General features: G+C 27.3%; 1 protein-coding gene across 1 annotated transcript; it reads right to left on the reverse strand.

The window, feature by feature from the left end:
• Positions 1–687: 687 nt before the first annotated feature.
• LOC132936124 (uncharacterized) lies at positions 688–7,952 on the reverse strand. Its single transcript, XM_061002810.1, has 8 exons — positions 7,735–7,952; positions 3,806–3,869; positions 3,471–3,698; positions 3,139–3,396; positions 3,013–3,069; positions 1,570–1,641; positions 1,105–1,506; positions 688–1,037 (listed from the first exon to the last, which is right to left on the reverse strand). The coding sequence occupies exons 2-8, from the start codon at positions 3,823–3,825 to the stop codon at positions 752–754; spliced, it is 1,323 nt and encodes a 440-aa protein (XP_060858793.1). The 5' UTR covers positions 3,826–3,869; positions 7,735–7,952; the 3' UTR covers positions 688–751.
• Between the last annotated feature and the right edge of the window lie 4,383 nt (positions 7,953–12,335).

Below are 12,335 nucleotides of genomic sequence, written 5' to 3' on the forward strand. Positions count from 1 at the left end.
TGGAATACTATAAATAAATAACTAAATATAATAAAGTAAGGGATAAAGTATGATATATCAAAATATTTATGAAATCACCGTGTTATGAATAAAAAAATTAATATTATTTTAAATTTGTAGAATGCAAGTGATAATTGTATTTGCATTCAACAGTTTATAAGATAATAACTGATTTTATTCTATACAATTTTTATTTTTAGTTTAGTTATATAATTATCGTTAGTTAGAAATACTTAAATTGAGTATGACAAGCATACAAGATTAATTGCTTGTGTACAAAGAAAAAATAGTAATAATAATAATAATAATACAAAATAAATTCTTAAAGTAAATATATAAATAAGACATACAATTTTTACCTTGCATTATTTTAATATAACAAAAAAAAAAATGAAAAATGATTAAATATAACTAAAAGATTCTAAGCAAAGAAACATACTTATATTAAATTAAAGCATAAATCAATATAAAATAATGCATAATATGTTTATTTTTCAGTGAAACTAAAATTGTTAAATAGTAAAAGTAGTTTTGAATTATGTTTACTTTGAAATTAAATTACAATTTCAAACAAATTACTTTTAAACAACCTAATAATATTAACAATAGTTTAGGAAATATTTATAACATCTAATAAGTTAACACTATAACTTATAAAAACAATAAAAAGTCTATACATATGTCAGTTATAAAATACAATATATGTAAATTATATACTATATTATTTAAGTAATATGAATGTTTATAACTATTACTTTTTTGCATGTCCCCAAGTATGTTTTTCAAGTTCTATCAATGAATCAAAACCTTCATCGCAAAGTGCACATATAAATTGTTTAGGTGAGTTATTGGTAGTTGATAATTCACTTAGTTTATTTATACAAGCGTCTAAATGTCTGAGTGGTTTTGTACGTTTAGTTAATGTGCGATCGCACAAAAAGCAATATAAAAATGGCTTTTTTTCAGAATCACATTTTAGATATAGATGTTTGGAGGTCATGTGAGCCAATAAAGCAAATATAAGATTAGTTTCATATCTAAAAAATACAAAAATATTTACTGTTAATAAGAATTAGTTGAAATGTATTGATGTTTTATACTTACAGGCAATAATTACACTTAAAGAAGTCAATAATTTTAGGTCTTTTAGCCTCTTGTCCTATAGTCTCAAGTCCTTTAGTATTAAATGCTTTCAACAAATGTTTTCTTTTGGCCAATTCATGGACTACTGTTGTTTTATATTTTGATGTTTCGCAAAGTTTCAAATAATTAAATAGGGTTAACTGTTCAATACAAGCCGTATTTCCTGGGGTAGAAACAATATCCACAGGTTTATGTATAGACTCAAGCAGCGAGGAATGCTCTAAAACTTCATGTGTTTTGCGTGACTCTGGACTTTGGTAAAACACATCACAAATTGGACATTGAAACATTGGTGATGAAATATATTTAATATTTAAGGCCCAACTACCATCTTTCTGTTTTCCTAGTTTACATAAACCAGATCTGAAAAAAAATATATTTATAAATTACAATATGTTCAATTGAATCCTTTAAATCAAAATATACTTTTTGTTCTCAGCAACTTTGTCAATAGCACATGCTCTCTTGGGCCTAGGCGTTGTTAATGACTTGTCCGACCTTTAAAATACAATTTTCTCATTACTAGGAAGTTGTAGGAATTGCATATTATTCTATATACTCTCGATTTATAGCTAACCAAACTAGAAACCCAAACTATACAATTGCGAGTTTAAAAATTTGAAATGTAAAAATATTTAAATATTTAAATATTTTGCATAGTTGACATTTTTTCATGCAAATTTTATAATTTTTTTAGTGCATATTTTTTCTTTTTTTAGCTCTTATAACTTCCAAACCCTACTCAGTTGTCATTATTATACAATATTCCATTCTACATTATATTAAAGGGCCCCACACACTGCAGCAATACCGGTTATGGAAAATAGAAGCCCGATACTTTTTTAACGTCACCGCTACGGCACCACCAAGACAAAGCATTTCACTGCCACCGCTACAAGTGTGTGGCGACCTTAATATGAAAATAAAATTAATTTTTGTCTATACACTATACACTATACTAAAAAAAATGTTTTGATTTTTAACTTTGAGGGTTATTTCTGATAACAATTAAATCGTATTTTTGAAAGGTCAAAATTAAAATTTCCCATTATTTAAAAAAAAAAAAGAAGTTGGCAAGTGTACCCTCTGCTGTACATTAGGTGTCTAAGGTGGAGTTTTATATTTACAATCCTTAGCTACGAAAATTATACATTTTATAAATTTGTTACTACAAAATGATTTGCAAATTTTAGAAATTTTGATGAATTTGGTCAAATTTTAAACATTAACTATTATAAAAAAAACTGTGCTTTTGTAGCTTGAAAATTTCTTAACCTTGTGTTAAATTTTCAAGCCTTTTGGCCCAACAAAAACATTTTATATAAATCTATAGAAATTTGATGAAAATTTCAAGTATCTATGGTAATTCATTTTTGAACAAATATAAATATAAATAATGTTCACCAAAATGTTTATGTTAGCATTTTGAATACATTATAAATTACATTTTTTATGTAAGATTTTGTGCTTTAATATATAAAATTAAGACATTATCAATATTTTTTTTTTCAAAAAATGTCAATTAAAATTATGTTCGCTTGATGAAAAATTTTGAAATGTAATATCAGGTTAAACATAACATACCAATTAATAAATACCAAAAATAAATAAGGAAAAGTTTTTTTTAAGCAATTCAAATTTAAATGTTGACAAAATTCTTCAAAATCAAGAAATGTTGAACATGTATTTTTTTTTAAATTTAAATGTATCTCTAGGTACTAGTCAGGAATGTAGCTAGAATTACACAATTAGGGTGGCATAGTTATCACCTACATTTTCTAATCATGAAATAAAGGATATTTATAAATATATATACATATTTACAATATACACAATATTATATTAAATCAAATAATAACTATGCATTACTTAGAAGCCACAGCCTTTTTGCGTTTAGGAGTTTTCTTTTGTCTTATGATTTCTTTTCTGTAACAAATATTATATTTGAATATTTAAGTTTGACTATAAACTCTAGACTAATCTATAATAACTAACTTGTTTTGTGTATTGTCTTTAGTGGTCAAGTCAACTGTTTCATCAGTTGAGAATAATGTATGGAATTCAGTATCTGGTAAAACTCTTGATGGTTCAGTTTCTGGTTGAACTAGTAATGATTCAGTTGGCTCATTGTCATCTTCCTGATTTAATAAAGAACCCTCATCAGAAGTTAAAAGTTGCATATCTGTAGTACCTTTAATTTCTTCAGTTAAGATATTTGTGGATGATTCATTTTTGTTCAAAATAATTACTTTTCTAAAGTTAAACAAAAAAATTCCGTTTAATTCTTATTAATTTTAATAATATATATGTATACACTCATTACATACCTTTTAAATTGAATGATTTTTTTTGCATTATTTTTGTTTTTACGTTGATAGGATTTAGGGATGTTGGTTTTAGCATTATTATTGGTATTACTATTTCTGATATGTAGTGGTGCTGATGGTAGTATCCACTGGTTTAATGCATTTATGGAGTTTTCAAGACCTTGTAAATTATTGCCTTTGCCATAATTATTATTGCCATTATGATTATTTTTATCATCACTAATTTCACTGCACAAAATTTAAAATTTATTACTTTTAATAAAATATTTTTATATTTTAGTTTTAAATTAATAATCTTGAATTGTTTTACAAGTCAATAATAATAATATACTTACATTATTTTGTCCATTTCCATTTTATTGAACACTATCACTATGATTATTTACTGTATTTTGGACTCTGAAAAACAAATATGTAATATTATATTAATACAAAAGAATCTGTTAAAAAACATGAAACATTTCCAAACTCATATGTACCATATCAGTGTACCTATATCTAATTTTATTTATTTATTAATTATTAACGGGCGGTGCCCTTTGAATACAATAGATAATACATTTGAATTCTAAGTAAATAGTAGGAAATATACATTAATACAAATAATAATAGCAATAATAATGCTTAAAAATAGAAAAAAAATAGATTTGAAAGTAGTAACAATAAGGATAGTTAGATTAGAAAGGAGGGATCCTCATTGGCAATGGACATTATGCGTCTTAATGGTCTATTTTTCATATAGTTACTTTTGTGTTGGAGAATATAGAAAGACCATGATGTAAAGAAGATAAGGTGATACCACGTCCCTATCTCATTATGTAAAAAAGCGGATTCAAAAATGAACGGTAATCCATGAGTTCAAAAATCTCTTAACAGTACACCATTAATCGCCCGGGGAGCCTATTTTATTTCAAGTTTTAATGTGTAAATGCATTGTTAAATATTTAAAATGTAAATGTGATGTTCATAATATGAATATAAAATAGGTGGAATATATTATTATTTTATAGATATAAACCAAGCTAATATTATTATATGAATCATATTATATTATATTACGTTATTATGTTAAATGTGTATATAATATGCAGCTATTGAACATTAAATTGAATTTTCAACTATTAGTTTATATACAGTATGATCACGATTATAGGTACCACTGAATATCTCAGATGGGTGACTTTGTATTGAAATGGGGTTTTCAAGAGGTGATAGGGAGCACTTAAATACATATTTTCAGACCAGTTTCAAATTTTTAGCTCACTCAGTACGCGCATGCGCAATATAACTTACTTTTTTTTTATTGGCAACCCCAGTTTTTTTCTGCAGATTCGGGTAGAGTATTTTTTTTTAAACGTTTATTGTACGAAAAGTTTTTTTCTATTTTCAAAACTGCCCAAGTTAGAGTAAGTCGAAAATTGGATTTATGCATAATTCGTGTTTAATAATATTTTCATTTATAACCACTGGAAAAAATAAAATAAGTGCCAATTAAATGTTTAATTTACTTTATCTGTTTTCAAATAATTTTTTTTTTTTTTGTCATGAGACGTTAGACATTAAAGTTTTGTAGAAGGGCACCAGTTCCTTTTTAGTCTGCGGTTGGGATTTCCTGGGAGAGTAAGGATGGAAAGATCTTTTATGAGGTATGTGGTTAGGATGCGTTTGGAGTCGTTTATGAAATCGTTTGTAGGAAGTGGGTGCTTCTTCATCTATTGTTTTCATATGAAAATCATTAAGAAGAGTGTGGTTTGAAATATAGGGCTCCGCATTGGAAAATCGTCGGAGTGATACGTTTTGGAAAGTTTGGATTCTATTAATGTTAGATTTATTTACTGCGCCCCACAATTGAAATCCATATGTCCAGATTGGTTTGAGTAGCGCTTTGTAGATTGTTAATTTGGTGTTTAGAGTGGAGTTCTTATTTCTAGTTAGCAAAGGTCTTAGCAAGCGCATGTGATTGTTTAAGGTTAGTCGTTTGGTTTGGAGGTGAGTTTTTCAAATAATAATTTAATAATACTGTATTGGTCACTAGATTGAATATCTCGAGTATGTGATAATTTTTGTTTAGTAAACTGCTATAATTGGATTACAATTTTAACTATTTTTATAGTTTTATTTTATTTTATTTTAAAATAGCTCTAATATAAGATAAGATAAGCAGGTAATGTAATTATTAAAGTATTTAAATAAAAGTATTCATTAGTTTGATGAAAAATAAAATTTTACTTTTACTCTGTAACTAGACTCGTACAAAGTGTGTGCGATATCCGTTATGTCTGGTTATTAAGTGCTGCTATAAACTTCGAACAATTCATTCGATAAATGTATTTTATACATTTTATTTTTATTATAATATTACTATTACTATTATCATTATAAGTTATAACTATTTTGCTGTACATTTAATTAATACAGTTGACAAAATATCATACACTAAAAATAATGTTTAGTTATTTCACACTTACATTTCCAATGGTTTTAAATGAAAATATCATTAAACACGAATTATGCATAAATCCAATTTTTGACTTACTCTAACTTGGGCAGTTTTGAAAATAGAAAATAACTTTTTGTACAATAAACGTTTAAAAAAAAATACTCTACCCGAATCTGCAGAAAAAAACTGGGGTTGCCATTAAAAAAAAAGTAAGTTGTATTGCGCATGCGCGTACCGAGTGAGCTAAAAATTTGAAACTGGTATGAAAATATGTATTTAAGGGCTCCCTATCACCTCCCGAAAACCCTATTTCAATACAAGGTCACCCATCTGAGATATTCAGTGGTACCTAATTTCATGATCACACTGTATATGTCAATAAGTTATTAATACCTATATTTTAATATAACTATAATTATAACTAACTGTAATTGCATTAATGAATTTGGATTAGTTCAAATCTTTGCCGCTGATTAGAAATCGGTTTAGAATACTTTTTGAATATTTTACTTTTGTTCCCCAAAGTACCAACTAGATTCACTTTCCTACCAGAAAAGATATTGAAGTAGAAAATAGAAAAACTTTTATCACCTCAAAAGGTGAACACACACACATTTATTATTGAATTCATTCTTGAAATACCAGCAATAAGATAACTTACTACCACTTCAATGCTCTTGAATAATGTTAACATTTGAAAGCTTGTTTTTGTATATTCAGTTGTTTATTGTTGTGAAAATTATTTAAAAATACCAAAAAAATGTTTTGTGCCTGGGTGTAAAACAGGTTGTGAGTCTAAACAATTAAGAATTGAACAACAGAAAAAAACAATATTATTCAGTTCACCAAATGTATTTCAATTTTATTTATTTTTCAAATAGTTCATTTATTGGTCCTCCTAATGATGTTGGTGTTGCTATGTTATTCATTATTGATTACATACATTTTTATAAATTAATTAGTATTTTTAAAAATTGAATACATAGATATTTCCATTCATACTATATAATAATATTAATATACTATATACGAATATATTACACATATTATTGTACTGATAAAATCATTTGATTTTTAGATAATCATTTATACTCAATTGTTTTTTCTTATTTTGAATATTAAAAATAATAAAACATAAATAAAACATTTTTTATTTATTAGTTGATTAGTTGTTTATGTATTTTAATATTTATTACTAAACTCTACAATGTATAATCGAATGTGTCTTAACTCCTGACTGACTGATTGATAAATATAAATGTTAGTAAAATGTAAACAGTAGCTATTCTATTATTTTAATTACTGAAAATAGTGCTTAATCAATGAACACATTAAAGTATACATAACACTTGTTAAGTTTTAACTTCACAAAGTTATTATTTTACAAAGAAGATCTTTTCTTTCTCGTGTTTTACATGCAATTAAAAGGAAAAACAGGCCCCAGGTCGAATGGTGTCGCCACTTACCGTGCTCTTATCAAACTACCGTCGAAATTGGCACCCTGAATATTTAGAAGTGGTATCACCTTATCTTCTCTACTTCACACAGGTGCTCGAGTTGGAAAGCGAGGAACTTTTAGGTATAAGGGATAAAAGAGTAAGAGAGTCAACAAGATTAGATGAGAGACCTCCCAGGAAAGTCTTAATTAACTTCCGTCTACGGTCAGCTAGGGATTGAAGGTCGTGAATCTTAGAGACTGGAGAGTAATCGTGTGGGGGACATTGAATGCCTAAGATGAAACTTACATACTTTATAAAATTGCGTTGGACTCTTTCAACCTGCAGAGATCCATTTGCAGTATAGCTTAGATATTATTTTACTTACGTGAATTCACATTAATTGATTTAAATGTGTAGCAGAACCAAAATTTTGTACAGTATTCGTTTCACTAAAAAACATAGTACACACACATATTTTAATATAATATAAACATTTATACATAAGCGTAGGTATTCTCTTGAACTATGGCTTCGCGAATGATTCATAAAATATTATCACTCGTCGTTGGTTATCTTTATCAGTATAAATATTTAAGGACGATCAAATATTTTGGTTGTATACTGTAATCGCTTTTACATGCTATTCTGACACAATGTCTGTCTCTCTCGCAGATGTCTTTGATTTAGACAAAGAGAGAAGAAGAAGAATTGTAAATATTGGAAAAGTCGATGGACTCGACAAAAATCGCGTAATAAGGTCATGACTGGGCGGCGGGCAGTCCGTTTCGCGGTGTCGGTTTTTGATTGGTTCTCGAAACACCTGTTAACGCTGATTATACAGCGCTGTTGCAGTGAGTTGTGTGTTTTATAAACACGTACACGACTAGGTTGTTGCACGTGGAGCGTTCTGTATGCAAAAGTAGTAGTGATCGCAAGGTCGAGTAGCGGTGCGGTGGTAAAGTTGTTTTGAATGCACGAGCACGGCCAGTCATGAATTCATTATCTTATATTGTCTTAGTTCATGGTCGTAACTCGTAAGATATAAATGTATATTATTATTATTATATACATATATATATATGTATATTATATATTATATAAAATATATCTAATATATAAAATTCTCGTGTCACAATGTTAGTTACCATCAGTGATGTAGTCGTAATTTTTTTAATGAGTATACGCTTTAATGTGCTTTATAAGTAAACGTGGGGGGCTTTGCCCCCCATATATACTACGTTATTATTAGTTTTATATTTATAATCACATACACTTTATCACTACCTTACCACAATTGAGCCTCTATAGTTTACAATCATACTCCTAATTCCTAAAATATAATTATATTATTGTACATTTAAATTTTTTATGATTACCTATGTTAATTTCTTAACCCCCTCTCACCACTTCTTTTTAAGTTAAAAGACCTAAATATTTATTAATATTTATAGTCTGAAAAGTATACTCAGTTAGGATATAAATTAGGTATCACAACTTTGAGTAATTAAAAATAAATTAAAACATCAATTTTTGTAGATCAATTGTTATATTTATGTAATTGTGTGACACAGTGTACACGAAATAATATTTACTGTCAACATTATTTTCAGTAATGCATGTGATCGTGCATCTCGGCGTCGACGATCGTTATCGATAATCTTATAATTTTAGATGTATTATATAATATATATATATGTATATAATAAATTTAGATCTATATGCAATGAAGTTAAAAATAGATGTGTTTAATGTAAAAATAATAACCGTTCCAAAATGAACGTGATAACAAGGAATTATGTTTGGTATTATTGGTAATACTATTTATATTATAGATTATAGACTTTAGCTATATAGTATACCCGTATGGGCCGTATACCTGTGTATCACAAATTATGTTATAAGTTTACGCATCAACCAAAAACTGGAGAAGTCGTTATACGCCGTATACCCGCGTATACGCCCCACTACACCACTGGTTACCATACTCCTCTGAAACGGCTTGACCGATTCTTATGAAATTTTATATGCATAATATATTCAGCAGGTCTGAGAATCAGCTACTATCTATTTTTCATACCCCTAAGTGATAAGGGTTGTCCAGAAAAAAATAAAAATAATAATAGTGTATTATACATTGGTTGCTATTAGTCAATCGGGCATGTTTGTTGATTTGTATTTTTATTTTCTGTCAATATATATATATATATATATATATATATATAAATGAACGTTTGCGTTTAGATTAGACCTGTGGGAAGAAGATGGGCTAATTTAAAAAGGATTAAATTCGGTTTTTTTTTTATTCATCGGATTTTAGTACGGTTAGGTTTGGGGTTAGGTTAGGATTTCGTATTAATTGATTATATTAATCCACCGTAGGTGGAATTAAGTAAATACGACAAACTTGGTATAACTTTGATACTTTAGAGTTAAATCATACACTTATGTACAAACAGCACGGGGTTCGCGATCTACCGCGGGTAGATTGCCTAGCTGATATTATACTGCTGCGAATCAGAATTTTTATTCCGGGCAACAGAAAAGTTAAGATAAATCTACAACATCATGCACCGAATATTAAATAACGCATTGAACAAAGTTTGAGTCATATACAGTTTGTACATTTAACGGGTACCTAACGAAGTGCACGAGATCAGCCAGTATATATATATGATATATCAGTGTTTGGAAAGATTGTTCATATATTATAGTAAACACTGAACGATACGTGAATGTCACTCGTTTTTTTTCCGAACGACGTTTATATTTTCAATGAATTTGATCGATTTTTAAGACGTTCAATTTATTTACCATTTAATAAATATACTGTATTGCTAGACCGGAGGGCAGTATATATTATTGTACAAACTATTTTATAGTAAATAAAATACTTATGAATTATTATTTATTTAACGTCACACCTATTTACTGTTTTTGTTTCAACATTTGAATAGTTTCAGTTGAATATATTAGGAATTACAATTGTATTCAATTCAACCTAAATTTAAGTCTTCAATCCAACCTAAATTTAAGTCTTCAATCGAAAAGATTTTTTTCAACTTAAAATAATTGAGGAGGTACCTAGTTGACTTTTCTAAGACGACCTAGTCCCGTCTCTCGGCTGTGAGCATAGCATAGAGTAGTAATTATATATTAAAATATACTAGTAATTTAGTAATTACTATTATGGAGCATAGTGCCCTTGTATTTGCTTAGTTTTATCACTAGGAAATCCTTATCAAAATGTAACTCAAATAACGTGTCAGATATTAAAAATATAATTAATATACTTTATAAATTGTCTATGCTCTAAAGTCTAAAGTATAAATCAGGCGCGTAGGTGGGTCCATTTTCCTTACCGGGAAATTGAATATAATTAAGATCCACCTTCTATACTTACTAATAGCAATGGATCCCATATATACCTATAACCTAAGCCAGGTTATCTACCCATTTCTTACATTAAGAAAAAATTATACAATTAACATGAACCTAAATAATAAACCAAATCTACATTTAAATTTAAGTTTTATAAAAATAAATAAATACACAACAATATTAACTTAGTTATTTTTATTTAAATGATCTTGATTACATAGTATAAATTATAAAATATGAATAGTATGTTCTTAAAAGTAGTTCTATAGGTACAGAAAAAATAATATACAAATAGTTGAATAAAATGTTTAAAAACTAAATTTTCAACGTTCCTAACATTTCTGTACTTTTTTCACACAATAAGTCTAGTACTTGTTCCGAAGTTTATATCAGCCACACACACTCAATTCTGGCTTAATAAATATTAAACACAACATATTGTGCATACAATCTAACCAATAAAGAGCGCCTTATTATATTATTATGATCAATACTAAATAAATAGATAATAATATGCTAATAGTAATGATTTTTGTTAAAACTATTATAAATTAAACATAAACAAAATTCATAATAATATTATGTTACCTATGAAACCAGTGGCGCCGAATTAATTTTTTTTAGGTGTGGCAATGAACAATTACTTATACCCACCTACCCCATTGGATATTGGATATTATAACTAAGTCGGGGGGGGGGGGGGGGGCAATCCCCACCCCACCAATTTTAAATCTAAAAAATATTTTCACAAGTTATAATATTTACTGCATTATGTCTACATTTTAACATATTACAGTTAGGATCATCTCTAGAAAAAGTCTCCTCATAATGACAAGGCTGGGCAAGTTAATGATTTTTTTCAACTCAGTTAAGTTAAGTTAATATGCACCAATAACAAAAAGTTAAAATTTAAAAGTTAATTTAACTATAGGTTAACTCAGTTAAGTTAAAAGTTTATACACACATTTGTTAACTTTTTATTAAGTTAAAAAAAAGTTAATTTGTTTATACAACGCTAACATACTTAATTTTTTCCCACCCAAAACTAAATTATAGGATATACCTAGTGTTTATACTTCATACAGTATTTCCATATAAATTAGATTCGAATGATATAATTTTTAACTTCCAACAATAAATGTACGATACATATTTTTTGACATAAAAACAAAATAGACTGAAATAGTGAAATTTTATAAAATTAAAAACAAAATAAATTAACTTAACTTACTTCTTAAAATGAAATATTAACTCGTTAATTTCACGTTTATTAAGAAAGAAATTTAGTAAGTTAACAGTTTAGTTAATGAAAAGCCAAAAGTAACTAGTTTAAGTTAAAAAGTTTATTTTATTTTAACTTTTTAACTTAACTTTAACTTTTTAACTCGTTAATGCCCAGCTTTGCAAAATGAAAACCAAGTTATGATCATCTAAAAACGATATTCACAATCACTGATTTAGTTATTTTTTTAGCTATAAAAATTGAACATTTAGTTTCTACATTTTTAACCAAAAAAATATTTGCAAATGTAAAGTTAAAGTAAAGTTAAAGTTAATTTTTGAATTAAATAAATTATTAACTAACAGTTGATCGTAAAAAAATGAATT

The sequence above is a fragment of the Metopolophium dirhodum genome, chromosome 1 (genome assembly GCF_019925205.1).
Source record: "Metopolophium dirhodum isolate CAU chromosome 1, ASM1992520v1, whole genome shotgun sequence".
NCBI classification, from domain to species: domain Eukaryota; kingdom Metazoa; phylum Arthropoda; class Insecta; order Hemiptera; family Aphididae; genus Metopolophium; species Metopolophium dirhodum.

What these genes read in the sequence shown, in the direction of transcription:
- LOC132936124 (XM_061002810.1), bottom strand. Translation starts at nt 3,825, where the DNA reads ATGGAAATGGACAAAATAAT. An exon ending in ATGGAAATGGACAAAATAAT is followed by an intron (nt 3,699 to 3,805) that starts GTAAGTATATTA and finishes AATTTTGTGCAG; the next exon opens with TGAAATTAGTGATGATAAAA. An exon ending in AAAAAGGCTGTGGCTTCTAA is followed by an intron (nt 1,642 to 3,012) that starts GTAATGCATAGT and finishes TGTATTTTAAAG; the next exon opens with GTCGGACAAGTCATTAACAA.